The sequence below is a fragment of the Saccopteryx leptura genome, chromosome 1, assembly GCF_036850995.1.
Source record: "Saccopteryx leptura isolate mSacLep1 chromosome 1, mSacLep1_pri_phased_curated, whole genome shotgun sequence".
In the NCBI taxonomy this organism is placed as follows: domain Eukaryota; kingdom Metazoa; phylum Chordata; class Mammalia; order Chiroptera; family Emballonuridae; genus Saccopteryx; species Saccopteryx leptura.
In genome coordinates, this window is record NC_089503.1 from 284,673,660 (window position 1) to 284,689,781 (window position 16,122).

A 16,122-nucleotide genomic window follows, 5' to 3' on the forward strand; every position below is an offset into this window, starting at 1 on the left:
GAGAGATGTCGGAGAGCTTACTGCCTATGTTTTCTTCTAAGATGCTTATGGTTTCACGGCCTACATTCAAGTCTTTTATCCATTTTGAGTTTATTTTTGTGAATGGTGTAAGCTGTTGATCTAGTTTCATTTTTTTGCAGGTAGCTGTCCAATTTTCCCAACACCATTTGTTAAAGAGGCTGTCTTTACTCCATTGTATTTCCTTACCTCCTTTGTCAAATATCAGTTGTCCATAGAACTGTGGGTTTATTTCTGGGTTCTCTGTTCTGTTCCATTGATCTATATGCCTGTTCTTATGCCAGTACCAGGCTGTTTTGAGTACAATGGCCTTGTAGTATAACTTGATATCAGGAAGTGTGATACCTCCCACTTTATTCTTCTTTTTTAAGATTGCTGAGGCTATTCGTGTCCTTTTTTGGTTCCATATAAATTTTTGGAATATGTATTCTATATCTTTGAAGTATGTCATTGGTATTTTAATTGGTATTTCATTGAATCCATACATAGAAGGGACATAAAAATGAGACTCAGAGACATGAACAAGAATGTGATGGCAACAGGGGCGGGGGGTTGGGGGAGGGGGGATGGGGTGAAGAAGGAGAGAGGGGTTAGGGGAGGGGAGGGGCACAAAGAAAACCAGATAGAAGGTGACAGAAGACAATTTAACTTTGCGGGAGGGGTATACAGCACAATCAAATGTCAAAATAATCTAGAGATATTTTCTCTCAACATATGTACCCTGATTTATCAATGTCACTGCATTAAATTTAATAAAAAAAAAAAAAGAAAGCTAAAATAAGGTATATGGGTTTCTCTTTTGTATAAAATGTAAAATAGAAAGATAAAGCAAAATAAAATAATTTTTCACAAGGTCACACATCCCCATAGCAAGTTATTTGAAACCAAAGGTTTCAGGTCACAATCCTTTCCAAAGGGCACTCAGAACCCTAAATACATCTTTGGCTTTTTGGGATTTAATAGCAACTGTCCTAGATAAAATGAGAGTTATTTTTTTAGTAAATATTCCTGATGGGATTTTGTTTCTTATAGTATGTGGACTTCCTCTCCACAATGATGATGGATCAAGTGTATTGTTTTCTTCTGTCAAGATTTTCCCCTCATGTTATGATGCCTCTAAAATTATCACTTGAGATGAGAGTAAAATAATGATATGTATTAAACAGAGTGGCCTATGCAGACCTCTTATTCAGAATGTTGGTTATTAATCGGTCAGCAAAAAAATATTGTTAATTTTTTTCTAGAATTGGAGTAAAAAGGTAAACATATTCTCATACCTTTTCCATCCTTTGCTTAATATCATGCATAGCTCACTGGGGCTCACACATCTCATTTTCCCTTTACATGAAATTGATGGACTTCTTCAGAATTGAAGCAGAGATTTTGACAGTATTGGCACAATGTACTAATTACTTCAGTTATAATCCTGTTCTTATTGCATGTTTTAAGAATAGTTTTATTTTTTTGAAAAGTACACAAATAATTATTATATTGTATTGTATTTTAAATTACACATCATCAATTGGTTTTTCTATGTTGATTCTTATAGTATATAGGAATTTATTTACATTTAAAATAGAAGGTTATTTTTTACCTTGCATTTTAGAGTTCTTAAACTGGGGTCTAAGGAAAGAATGTATTAATATACATGGGTAAAAAGTATGTGTTTATTTTCATAACCTTTTACTAAAATTTAGCCGTTCCTTTAATTATTAAATAGGTAAAAAGCCACAGTAATATCATCAGTACTTGTGAAATTTGCTAACATAGAAATTGCAGCTATTTTTCTATAATAGACTTGCAGGTATTGAAATATTGTTCATATTTATCACTATGGGGAAATAGGAGAATTACTAGACACCTACTGAATATTGTTATCTAATGCATTAATAAAGAAGCATACAACACATTTGTTCTTTTAGATATCTTGGTGATCATATTTTAGCATAATTAGTTTCTTTCTCAATCCTATGTATATTATTTCATGCCCTTAAAAAAAGCATTATTCTTGGAAGAGATCCACGGGCTTCATCAGACTGCCTATGGCACAGAAAATATTAAGCATCTCTGCCCTGTTCAGGAGTAGAACCACTCTTCTGAAGACCAGACTTCTACGTTCAGCTGCTTACTCCACATCTGCCCTTGTCATCATCTTAAACCTAACATTTCCAAAGCGGAAGTCTTGATGTTCTCCCAACTCTGAAACTCTTTCATCTGGAATCTTATTTCAGCTGATGGCAGTTCCATCTCTTTGGTGCTGGGGATGAAAGCCTTGGAGTCATCCTTGACTCTTACTCATGTCCATTCCACATGCAAGCAGTTAGCAAATCCTGCTGCCTCTATTTTCAAAATGTCTTTGGAATCTGATCATTTTGCTCTCCCCGACATCGCTCCTCCTCTGGACTGAACCACAACCATCTCTTTCTTGCCTGGATTACTGTCATGGCTCCCTCAGCTCACATGCCTCTCATATGTGCCTTGGCCAGGGGGCTACAGCAGAGTGAGTGACCCCTTGCTCAAGTCAGTGACCTTTGGGCTCAAGCCAGCGACCATGAGGTCATGTCTATGATCCCTCATTCAATCTGGCAACCCCATGTTCAAGCTGGTGAGCCCACGCTCAAGCCAGATGAGTCCATGCTCAAGCTGGATAGCCTGTGCTCAAGCTGGAGACCTCAGAGTTTGGAACCTGGGTCCATGTTCCAGTCTGATGCTGTATCCACTGCGCCAAAGCCTGGTCAGGCTCATTTTGTACCTTTAAATATATTCATTTATGACATCTCTCCAGTTTGGTTTTAAGTTCCTAGTAGACAATTTGGATGTCTGAATTTTCTTTGACTATGCCATATAAGCACATTGTAAAAATAGTTATTGGATGATTAAATTTATTAATGAATTGGTGAATGATAGAACTCTGAGAAAGGAGAAGGATGTTGACTGATGACAAGTCAGCAGGCTATCATTGGGAAAATATAAATTTAAATAAAATTTCCCAAACCCAGTAGTAATAGTTTTAGTGTTTTTTTTTCTTGTTTGTTTGTTTTTTGGTATTTTACCAAAGTGAGAAATGGGGGAGGCAGACAGACAGACTCCTGCATGTGCAGGACAGGGATCCACCTGGCATGCCCACCAGGGGGCGATGCTTGGCCCCTCTGGGGCATTGCTCCACTGCAGTTGGAGCTATTCTAGCGCCTGAGGCAGAGGCCATGGAGCCATCTTCAACGCCAGGGCCAACTTTGCTCCAATGGAGCCTTGGCTACAGGAGGGGAAGAGAGAGACAGAGATAAAGGAAAGAGGGAAGGGTGGAGAAGCAGATGGACGCTTCTCCTGTGTGTCCTGGCTGGGAATCAAACCCAGGACTTCCACACACTGGGCTGGTGCTCTACCACTGAGCCAACCAACCAGGGCCCAGTTTTAGTTTTTTAAAGAGAACTGATCTTTGTTCTGATACTATAAGGGAAACTTACAGAAACTTCTTGACAATGTGTTCCAATAAGTAATGCCTCAGTGATCGAAGGAATAAGGTATCATTAAAATCATCAATCAAAAGGCTTTTCTAACTACGGTACAAAAAAAAAAAAAAAAAAAAAGAAAAAAAAAAAAAGAAAGAAACTGCCTACAACTCTGAATAATATAAACAGAAATGATAGGTAGGGGACCTCTAATGGACCCAATCATAAACTCTACAAATACCTTCTCATAAGAAAGCTTCAACAGAACCAATGAGGAGAGGAATTTTTTTTTCCTTTTTTGTGCTCTCCACTTGAGTAACTTCTTTTATTAATCATACTGAGTAGGTGCTGATTTTTGTTTTATTCCAAAATAACTTTGAAATTACCCAAATGTAATGTATTAGTTACTTAATATGCCAAGATCCATAGTTAAGAGGTCTGATCCTTTACTTAACTATTTCAATGGTGATGTTTTCTAAAGTGCTGTTAAGTCTTCTTAGAAAACACAAAACAGAAGTAGACAACTTAATGTTGTAAAATTTAAGTCTGTGAAAGGATACATGCATGATAAATAAAATATTTTAAAGGCTGTGGGTAAAAGATTAACCAAACTTAACTTACCTAGCCATCTGCAGGTGTTTTTTCCTAAGAATGATCAGGGTGACCAGTAGCAATCCAATCAATAGTGTGCTAAGAATGGCCAGCACTGAGATGACTACCACATTGGGATTCATCTTTGTAACTAAACAGATAAGTCATGCATGTTAATTATAGCTTCCATTACATGGAAACTAACAGAACCATTCATTGTTTCTATTTTATTTTAAGAGAAATAGACTTATGATGACAATAACATCAGGAGCAATGATGCTTGTCCAAGCTGCCAATGACCTCTTCCTGGTCAACTATACATTAGAAGACTGATAAAAAGCATGTAAGGCCTGCATTCTGGATGTTCTTATAAAGGGAAATTATAAACTGTGAATAAGTCCTGTGACATAGTTTAAATTCATTTGAAAACAAACAAACAAAAATCTAGATGTCATTATTAAAGATTTTCATTCTTTAATATTTTCAGAAGCTTGCAAGTTCTTATTTCATGCCCATGATTTTAAAGTCAGAAAACACAATTGTATATTTCACTTATAACTAATAATGTATATAAAAAAGGCATTAGCAAACTACCATCTGCTATAGCACTTAACACATAGCTAGAAGCAGGCATTCTGATGATCTGTAACCATATGTTGAAAGGTTTTTCCATCTGTACAGCTCAAGAGATTAAACCAGTTAATAGGCTCTAGGGACCTTAAGAACAGGGATTGTGTCCCTTTCATATACTTTATATGATGATCAGTCTACTACGGCACTCAACCCATTGCCTAGTTCATCACACTTCATGGAAGAGCAAGATATTAAAGGTGGGATCATATGTCAAACGTTTAAAAAAACTCTAAAAGTGGAGCAGAGGAGAAGATGAGAATGAGGCTTCCCTCTGTACTGACTAAAATCACCGAGCTGGCTGGCATAGACAATCCCTAAGTTTCTGGGTATTGCCACTTCCCATTTGAGACGACATGGCTCCAGTTCATAGGCAGAGTACTTCAGCAGAAAGAACACTGGACTCATAGTCTGAAAAGCTTATTCAAGTTCCCTTAACTACTGCCATTGGGGAGGCTATTTTATCTCTCTCTGAGCCTCATTATCCTCACTTGCAATTAAGTTTAATAATACCAACTGCCTTACTGTCTTGCTGTAGAGATGACAAGAAATACACAACATTAAATAATAGAAAAGTGTAGAAGAATGTGGAAATGAGAGACCATTGATATACTTTCTAGGTCCATTTTTGCCCTCTCTTCTGAAAAAACAAAAATCAAAAACCAAAACAAAGAAAGAAAGCCCACACTATTCATCACTGGATGTAAACAGATGTTACAGAACTGAAAATGGATCCAGTAAAGGGTAATGTGATAGTAGGAGCGGATTTATTCACAGAAGATCTCAGATCTCAGAATCCGACTCGAACCAACAGGGTAATAAAACATGTAACTAAGAAAAAGAAAACAGCACTATTCTAGACCTTTCATTATTTTAAAATTTCCTCCCTTACAATTGATTGACAACTTTTCTGCTCTGAGTAGTTGATATGAAGGGCCAAGGTGGAAGAAATGAACTGAGTGGACCCTGTGACTACTACCGAAGAGGACGATGAACTTGACAACAAATTACCTTTAGACAGCGTGTGTCAGGCTCTTCTGCCCTTTATTTTTAAGCCTCAAAACAACTCAAAAGGTATATATTTTAATTCTCATTTTACAGATGCAAAAAATAATAATAAAAAAAAGTCCAGAGATAGTAAAGTAAAGGTCTTCCCTTAATCACATAGAGATTGAAATTAAGCCCTCCCTGACCTCAAAGCTTGGGATTTTTCGATAGAACAAACATGGGTTCCATCAAAAAGATAGAAACTAAAAAGAAAACCAGAAAAATTTGGAAAGTTGTAACTTTAAAGACACCAGATTCCACTAATGCATGTAATTACCCATTGTTGAGACGGCTATAAATGTGGGGACACTGGGGCTGTCGTGACTAACGCTGGTGACACTACAGTTGTAGGCAGTGGCAGGAAGAAGGCTGGAGATGGTCACAACATGAGAAGAAACAGAAATCGGTTCCTGGAGATGCAGAAAATAAAACAGATGTTATGTAATCTTCATTTATTTTGATTCTTATATTTTCATAATTGAGTTGGTAATGTAGGGATAGAGTAAAAAATTTAAAAGATGAGAAAGAAGAGCAGTGAAAAATAAGCTACAACAATGCTACAATGAACATAATTTCACAATTACAGGAACATATGTATAGGCCCACAAACACACTATTTATATATTCATACTCCTAGCAGTTAAATTGCTGAGTTAAAAGTTGTATGTTTTGAAATTAATTTTGAAAGCTATGGACAAAGTGTCCTCCATAGACATTTCCAAGTTATCTACCTATTAACAATGTCTGACGACGCCTGTTTCTCTATATTACTTCTAACATAGCACAGAGGCAGACTCCTTGAGCTTTTTATTAGTGGAGATTGTACCTCATTGTGATTTTATTTTGCATTTCCTTTACTATGAATGAGGTTGATCATTTTTTTCATATGTGTAAGAATTACTTTCTATGAAATGTTTGTTCTGAATTGTTGGCCTTTATTATTATTTTTTTATTTGTAGCCGTTGTATGTATATTAAGGATCCTACCCACTTTGCATTTTCAGCTTTTAACTGGCATCCACCAAAAGCACAGCAACTTTGTATTTTCAAAAACATTTAATATTAACCTGTTTGATGTAAAATAAGTTGCTTATTTGGTGAGCCAATAGTCAGACGAGTGACAAGTGCTACCATACAATATAAAAAGATGAACCAGCAGAACACTCTTTTTCCAAACAAGGGTCTGGACCACCACCGCCTAAGGAGAGGAAAGGCCTCAACACTTATTTCCCACTCCTGCCTCTCATTATCCTATAAAAGAATGCTTCTAAGGAAAGACTTCTGCTAACAAGACTCAGCTGTAGTAAGTAACTGCCTAACCATTGTTTTCTTAAAGCTATCACTGCTGTTCAGAGAAAAAAACATTCCACTTTTCCTAGAGAAGTTATTTTCAAAAAGGATTCTGAGACTCGGAAAAAGATTCAGCTATTCAGTACAGATCAAAAAGAGATGTTAGCAGAAGGGAATATCAAAAGGGGAAGGGAACGTAGCAAATTTTCTTAACACCCCGTATGAAAAGATTTATACTCCCAGAAATCCTTTTTTCTTCTCAATCTCAGGAAGTTGATTATCTAAAAAAGCATTAATTATTCATGTTTTACAGTACTCATCTATACTCTGTATTTCATGATATTCCTCGCAAACTTGCCCTTCACCTTCCACGTCGGGTTGAAAAATATTTTTTCCTCGTGGCTTTGTTACCCTGAGAGCTGCTGGTTCACCTTCCTTCCATTACTTGATTCATCTCTGCTATCTGTAATTCTAAAGCTTTAACAGTGTCTGCTCTCAGCCTTCGTTTTCCCAAACAAAATAGCCCTCCTTTCTAACTAGATACGGACCTTTCATTTACATTCTCTCTGTAACACGGATCTCTCCCGTGGCCCTTGTGGGACTTTAACAGGCTAATAATGCAATATCCACGACTGTATGGGAAACAGTGTTTAAAGACAGGAGTGAGTTCTACCATTTGTGTCCCATACAGTGACTCACAAAACTGGCCATCCGCTCATATTTATTAAATTCTGTTTTATATGGCAGTGTCTTCATCCCCTCAATTAACTTAATTGCCCAATAGAGAAAATGAACCACTTTTATTCTTCAGGATGAACCTGAGCGGCTAAGGTTTAGGGACAAACAGTAAATACCAGGATGGAAATAAACTTGGCAGTTTGGCGAGTTGGTTCTCATAACATATTTTGTGCTTGTTCTAAGCATGGTGTTCATTTCTATCACTGACACACAAAAGCACAAATGAACAGTTTTCATTTTCAATAGTTCAAAGAAATAAAAGATTTTCATCTGGCTCAGCTAATGACCTCAGAAAAGGGAACTCAGCGTTCACAGTACCTGCGGTTCCACTTCCGGGCTGGAGCCAACCTGTTGACAGAAGACTTGGAAGAAATCAGCGACTCCCTCTTCCACCCACAGCAAAGTCACTGAAGTCTGGGTTTTATTCACTGCAAAGAGTGATTTTGGAGGAGCTGGTTCTGAGCACAGAAAAAGTTTTAAAAAGTTAATCCAATTAAAAATATTGTTTCTTCCTTTACTAATTCGCAAGATAAAATAGCACCCCCATCCAAACATGGGTAATTAACAGCACTCTATAAAGACTTCATATTTCTTTTGAAATATGTTTTTTCACAAAGAGTCATCTAACTGCTGCCCCTCCTTCTATTTTATACTTCTCTTTTTGGAGCACTTCTGTTTTCTACTTCAGATTTATTATAGACATGATCTATTAATAATTTTTATGCATCTACACTGGATTTAGCATTGTCCTGGTAATCCAGAGCTTTGTGGGTGAGCAACAGAAGTCTGCACTCAAAAGGCTGAGAAGAATGAAAGTGATGCATGTGCTCTAAGGGAGAGGCTCAGTCTGGTGCTCAGCCAACAACCTGTCTTCCTTTCTCTGGAGAAGATTTCAAATAATTCAGTTAGGAATGACTTCTTGAAAACATAGTCAAAATTAAAAGGTATAAAGCTAAATAGATTATATGATTTCTTATTTACAGAAGAAGATGGATGAAACAAAAACAACCACACAGATACAGAGAAGAGACTGATGGTGGCCAGAGGGGAGGAGGTTGGGAGACTGGGTGAAAGGTGACGGGATTGAGAGGTACAGGTTGGCAGTTACAAATAGTCATGGGGATGTGAAGTACAGCATAGGGAATATAGTCAATAATACTGTACTAACTGCGTATGGAGTCAGGTGAGTACTGGAACTCTCAGGAGGATCACTTTATTCAGTATATGATTGTCTAACCACTGTGCTATACATTTGAAACTAATTCAAAATAATATTGAGTGTAAACTGTCATTGAAAAAATTAAAAAAAGAAAAAGATTGATAGAAAAACTGGATGATTACTAAAATGTTAGAAAACTGATTTATCTTATTCTTTTAGGTATTTTATCATGATCAATAAGTTAATTTGTTAGTCATGTAAGTCATGCTGCCCAGGGCTCTTTCCAGTCATTTTTAGTAATCAAGTAACTGGACTTGTTCTCTTAAGACCAAACTCCTGTCTGGATGTTCCCCAGTTCTAGGAAGTGGTTGGCTGTCTTGTTCCTTCATTCCTGAATCTCTGCTGATCTCCTCCCTGTGCCACTGTCCTTGGGGCATTGCCTTTCCTTTGGTGACTTCCAGTATAGAAAGTGTTATGCCTGAACTCAAGTTCTTAAACCAGGGTCCCTGTTACCTGCTGTCAGACCTTCTGGACATTGCTTGTTTGGACATATCATGTCTTGCTGTTGGGTTCACATAACAGCATACTCTGCACACCTGCATGTCCCTGTCAGACAACTACCGTTTGCTTGTTACTTGAATTTCTTTTTATTATCTTCTTTACTCTTTTAAGTCTTTCTCCAGTTACTGGCTTTTAGAAGTATTTGAAAAAGCCCTGGAGGCCATTTCATTCCTTTGACAGGCATATGTCTTTGTATGGGAAGGTTTGGGCCTTCTTTATAGAATATCATCATCATGGTCCTGTCCAGAACCAAGAAGTATGTCAGAATCATTGTTGACATGATTTGTGGCAGGTAACCTAAATTTCTGTCCAACTAAAAAGAACCCTTTGTTCTGTCCAGAGAAGACTTGACAATGTTAAGCGGATAAAGGAGGAAAGAGGTGAGTTAGTCTTAGGCAAGAATAATTCATAGTAGATGTCAGGACTGCTTTCTCATTTGCAGTGATTGTTTACTTCTCCAGACATTGTATTGTCTCAGTTCCCTTCTGATGAAGACTGCTGGTAAAACACAGAGGTCCACTTCTACTTCCCACATCCTTCATAACTGATACTGCTAATAGGAAAATGAGTCATCAGAGAATAAGTCCTCCAGTGATTCTGACTTGAGTAAAAGTTGAATCTTTGGAAGTAAGTATGAGGTTGTCTGAGGCAGGGATAAATGATTTGTTAGGCTGAGCGTTGACTAGTTCTCTTTAAGAAATATACACCACTGAATTGCTCCTCAGAGTGTGCCTCTTGGAGAATAATTACAATTCCCAAGACGATTATATGTATTTTTTTCCAATGGGTAGACAAAATCAGTTTAGTTATCCAATATGAACATTGCCCACATCTTAATTTACAGATGTGATTTTTTTTTACACATGTCTTTTCAATCACCTATGGTCTATGCATACTCAAATATCTCACTGTTACCTTGAACTCCATATGGTCAAAATGGAACCCGGAGTCCTAGCCTTCCCACAAATGAGTTCTAATTTCCAACAACTCCTGATGCTCTCAGGAGTACCACCATTCTTTCAATTGTCTAAGCCAACAATTTCTAGGCTCCGTTCTTGCTTCTCAGTCCCAGATAGCATATCTTTCAATAATTCTTGTCATCTCTTCCTTTTTTCTCTTCCTTACATTATTTTTCTTTTTTCTTTTTTTTTATTTTTTTTATTTTATTTATTCATTTTTTAGAGAGGAGAGAGAGAGAGAGAGAGAGAGAGAGAGAGAGACAGGGGGAGGAGCTGGAAGCACCAACTCCCATATGTGCCTTGACCAGGCAAGCCCAGGGTTTCGAACCGGCAACCTCAGCATTTCCAGGTCGACGCTTTATCCACTGCGCCACCACAGGTCAGGCCTACATTATTTTTCAGGCTTTGTTGTCACACTTATCAATCATTACAGTAGTCCTTCACTCCTTTTCTCTATCTCTAATAGACTTTTTCTTCATTTGTCAGTGATGGTTTAAGTCATTTTAAAACACCACTTTGCTCATGTTAAAGCCTGTCTGTCATGATCTATTGTGGTCAATGTCTATTGTGTTAAATCCAAATAGGCCAAGTTTTATAAAGATTCTACTTACATGGGCCACATGCTACCCATCTAGCTTCACCCCACCCCTCCATCACAGACATGCCACCAGTCTTCTTACCAACCATCACACAGGTGGCACTCTTTCTTAATTCTTATATTTCCCCTCATGGTACTCTTTCTTCTATTCTGATTATCCTAAGGTCAAGATGAAGGCTTATCTCTTCCTTGAAGCCTTATCTGATGACTCTCTTTCTTGATGATCTATCCCTTTTCTGACCCTCTCCTGCCTTTAATTATTCCAAATTTGATCTCTGTGAGTGAAGTTCTGATTCTATTAGATTACTATTAGTAGGTCCTATTAGATTACTGAAGAATATGGGCCATGTATTATAAATAAACAATATTGTATTCACCTTGAACTAGTCAGCTATATGAACTCAGTATATCTTAACTATCACAGATTTAAAACATAAGTCAAGATTCATTAACCATAAGTGTTAGGATTCAAGCATCCATCAAGACCAGACACACTGAGGTTGAATTTTGATATTCTCTGCTATTTTATAGCAATCACGTTTATAAAAGTGATCAGTTTTCAGTGGCAGAATCAAGAAGTCTGTCTTGGATACTGGAGTATGGGTTTCATTTTATCTGGCTAAGAATGTGGATCCATGAAGATGGCTAAGTATTGCTTATTTTTAATGTTACTAAATATTTAAATTAAATGTTATTAGTGTCATACAATAAGGAATAAAATGACACACAAGAACCTTCCCATTTGGCCTCTGTCTTCATGAATTGTATTTCTACAAAATTCGTATGTAAAGCCCTACTCTCCAGCACTTCAAGTTGTGATGGTTCTTAGTGGTGGGCTTTTTAAGAGGTGATTAAGTAAACATGAGATTATCAAGGTGGGTTCTGACTCGTGTTCTTACAAAAAGAGGAAATTTGGGCAAAGAGACACCAAAGATGAATGGGTACAGGGAAAAGCTGATGGGAGGACAGACCTGAAAAGAGGTCATTTGCAAGCCAAACAGAGCGGCCTCAGGAGAAACCAAATGTGCTAAGACCTTGATCCTGGAGTTTCAGCCTCCATGATGAGAAAATAAATTGCTGTTGTTTAGGCCACCCAAACTGTTATATTTTGTTATGGCTGCCCTAGCAAATTAATACAGTCTCTTATTCAAAATATCAAACATATTATAGTTTAGCTCTTAAAAGGTAGGGATAGGAATACCTTGTTCATGTTATAAAGAGTAAATGAGGTTTAAAATAATATATATATATATAAACACTTTATATAATATAAAGAGCCATGTAGATATCAGTTATAGAACATCTTCTGATGATCATTTTCTACCTCCTTAAATCACATTTTGAATTTTAACTTCTTCAAAACTCCCCAGCTCCATAATGCAGATTTCCTTTTGGTTAAAATAATGTGAGAGTCTATAATATTTGATGTGAGAACTTATGAATAAGGGTCAAAGAGAGAGACTATTTTTACAAAACAGGGTATAGAAACAGGTTTTTTTGTTTTGTTTTGTTTTGTTTTTACTTTTAAGTACTCTCTAAAAGCTTTTTAACATTGCTGGTGTTGCGACCAACTATTTGGCTCTCTCTCTTTCTTTCTCTCACCTTATTCAATGTCTCTTCTTTTTGTTAGTTTTTGTTTGTTTGTTTGTTTTGCATTTTTCTGAAGCTGGAAACAGGGAGAGACAGTCAGACAGACTCCCGCATGCACCCGACCGGGATCCACCCAGCACGCCCACCATGGGGCGATGCTCTGCCCACCAGGGGGCGATGCTCTGCCCATCCTGGGCGTCGCCATGTTGCGACCAGAGCCACTCTAGCACCTGAGGCAGAGGCCACAGAGCCATCCCCAGCGCCCGGGCCATCCTTGCTCCAATGGAGCCTTGGCTGCGGGAGGGGAAGAGAGAGACAGAGAGGAAGGCGCGGCGGAGGGGTGGAGAAGCAAATGGGCGCTTCTCCTGTGTGCCCTGGCCAGGAATCGAACCCGGGTCCTCCGCACGCTAGGCCGACGCTCTACCGCTGAGCCAACCGGCCAGGGCTCAATGTCTCTTCTATATGATTCGAGACTCCAACCTGATTTTGTAAGAAAATCAAGTATCATAGGCAGAATGGAAAGCTGAAAAGCCATCTCTACATTTAATTTAGATTGGATTAGGAGAGGCTCAAGCTGTTGCCCAGGCTCTCCGAGGAGTAAAGGTGACCTTGGATGAAGTACCAGCTAGTGTCTGATTCTTATTCTCTGCTCTGGCAGCAAATCTCTTATTTCCTAGGGAATTCCAAAGGGATCCAGGTTGTAGCATTGAGCCTAGGAGCAGAGTAGAATGTATTTATTGTCTAAATTCCATCTTTCTCTGACAGTTAATGCATTGTTTCTTATTTTAATGTGACCCATTAGTTTAGCTGCAGATAGAATAATGCTAATGAGGCCAAGATGATATCCATAAGGGTCAACTAGATTCATTCTGCTTACCTTTCATAATATATGGAATTACTAGATATAAGTAATTAGACCACTTAAGAACAACACTGGGAAAATTTTAAACATCAGGAATTCTATTATAATTAGACCCCATTCATAAATAAAACAAAAATTTCTCAGGAATTAGAAATTCCTGTCATTTCCATTACATTTTAAATAAATCCTTTATGGCTTAATGATAGCAAATGTAATATTCCCTTCTATGAATCACCGGGTATGTTCATAGTTTTATCAGCTTATCTAACATCTAAAGACTGGTAGAATTTTTCAAAGAAAGCTCTTGTTTAACTTTACTTAGTTTCAAAACAAAATGTCTCACTTTTTTTTTTCTTTTTTCTTTTTTTTGGTTCCAAGAATATGTTTTTACTTGGCACTTTTATTTAGTTAGGAGTTACAGATTGCACAATTCTGAGAACAAGATCCCTGCTCTTATACATTGTTAACCTCGTTGCCTTCACTCTGAACTAATGTCTGAATTAAGTTCTAAAACTTGAAGAAATATTGAAGCCCAGTTAATGCAGACCCTCATTTTATAGATGAGGCAACTGAAATCCAGAGGACCTGAGCCATTTTTCTAAGGTAACACAATTTGTCTGCGAGAGCAAGAACTGGGATCCAAGCCTCCATTCCCCTAGTTAAGGATCCTGTCTACACCTGCTCCCCCTGAAAAATAAGAGTGCTTTCCATTCATTTCCATGCAACTGGGGATGATGGGAACCCCTGAAAAGTTCTTTTGCCCAGAAGACCCACTTATCCAGAGTGAGCACTTGCTTATGTATAAATCAACGTGAAATACCAGAGCCACTGCCCTATGAGTCCATCATTCAGACTCTTCTAATATATTCAAAAGAAACTTGCAAAACATGCAAGTCACTTTATGCTGGGCAGGAGAAATACTTTTAAGGAAGTGCTAAAGCTGTGTGGTATGGTTGTGGGCAGCTGGCCATTTTAGCGAAACTCAGAAGACCGCAATAAAAGATGGGAGAGAGATATATTAAGAAGAGATATCAGCCTCTAGTGCAGGAATGGAGCCATGGAACGTTGGTGTGCCTGGCAACCTAACCCAGAAAACAAAGCGTGCCTGGGGCTGCTGACCATGCAAGTCTAAACAAGAGAAGTAGCACAGCAATGACCCTCTGCAGACCTAAAGAACATGTGCATGTCTGTAAGAAGTCAATAAAAACTTTCCACAAACTCCCATCATCACCCCTCCCCTATGCACCTCCTCTGTGGATACCCAAACACTCTCCTGTTCATCATCTTCCTACCGATTCACCCCGTCTAAGGCCACCTCCTCCACCGGCAGCCTGCACCATCTACTCCGGTCCAGTTAAAAACATCACTCTAACGAGTCTCCCCCCTAACTACTCTCTATCATCAATCATGTTTCCTGCTTTGCTGAATCATCCTGATTAACTCATGGACAAGTTGTTTCCACCTACTTAAGAAAAAAAAAAGAAACCAAAAGAAAACCAAAAGAAAACCCATCCAAACCAATTAATACTCTTGTATCCTTTCCTTTACCGCCCATTAATTTTCTTTCCTCTTTATACTCCTCACAAGTTTTGTTATTTCAGCTGTCTTCAATTTTTTCCCCTTTTATTCTTTCTTGAAATATTTTTAATCATATTTTCCTCACCGCTCCATCCAAATGCCTCCTTCTCAAATCAACACTGACTTCTGGGTGGTGGAGATCAGAGGTCAATCCCACTTCTTATCTTGACTTATCAGTGGGCTTGACAAGTCAATCACTCTCTACTCACCAAAGCACTTTCTTTGCTTGGCTATTAGCACATTGTTTTGTGGCTTTCCTTATTTTACTGACCACTCCTTCTCAGGCTTTGTGGCTGGTTCCTGCTTACCACTTCCACATCTTAAGGTTGGAATGCCCCTGGGCTTAGTCCTTGGATAGCATTCTTCCTTCTTTTTTTTTTTTTTTTAATTCATTCCTTGATAACCTCATCATGTCCATTTCCCGACTATCCTCAAATTTGTATTTCCAATCCTGAAGACTCCAAGTGCCTATTGCCTACCCAGAACCTGCTCTTTAATGTTTAATTGACACTTTCAAATGATGGCACATCCAAACCCGAACTTCTGATCTTTTCCCCAAACCTGCTTCTGCGTAATGTTTACCAACTCAATAACTAGTACATCTATCTTTCCAATTGCGCAGGCCCCAGATCCTGACATCTCCCTAGACTTTTTTCATTCATTCATAGACAGCATCTCTGCCTCATCAGATCTTCTCAGCTCCATCTTCAAAATAAAATTATCATCACCCTCATTACTACCATCCTGAGCCAAGCAAGTAAAATCTCTTATCTAGAGAGATGCAATAACCTCCTAACTTTAAGGTGACTGTGTAATTTATCAAAAGTGTCTAAATAATAATACTTTGGGAGGGGGGAAGGATTGCTAAAGACAATGACTAGTTTGTAGCTGATCCATAACAGATGTAAACTGGTGTTTGAGACAATGGGGATGTATGTCATCTTATCTGACAGCCTTCCCCTCACCCCTGAACAGCCTACTCTCCCCAAAGTGATCCTGGGAAACTTGCCAGGTCTTGTGCCTTGCCTGTTTGAACCATCCAGTAGAGTGTCA

The 16,122-nt window shown here is 38.2% G+C and overlaps 1 protein-coding gene across 3 annotated transcripts in view; it reads right to left on the reverse strand.

Annotated features, from left to right (window-relative positions):
- PTPRO (protein tyrosine phosphatase receptor type O) overlaps nt 1-16,122 on the reverse strand; it is a 233,369-nt gene that overhangs the window by 41,807 nt on the left and 175,440 nt on the right. For all 3 annotated transcript variants that reach the window (XM_066355214.1, XM_066355204.1, XM_066355223.1), the window contains 3 exons: nt 8,081-8,220; nt 6,013-6,145; nt 4,089-4,209 (listed from right to left, as the gene is read on the reverse strand). In XM_066355214.1, coding sequence (XP_066211311.1) covers nt 4,089-4,209; nt 6,013-6,145; nt 8,081-8,220 — 394 coding nt within the window. The remainder of the gene's footprint in view (nt 1-4,088; nt 4,210-6,012; nt 6,146-8,080; nt 8,221-16,122) is intronic.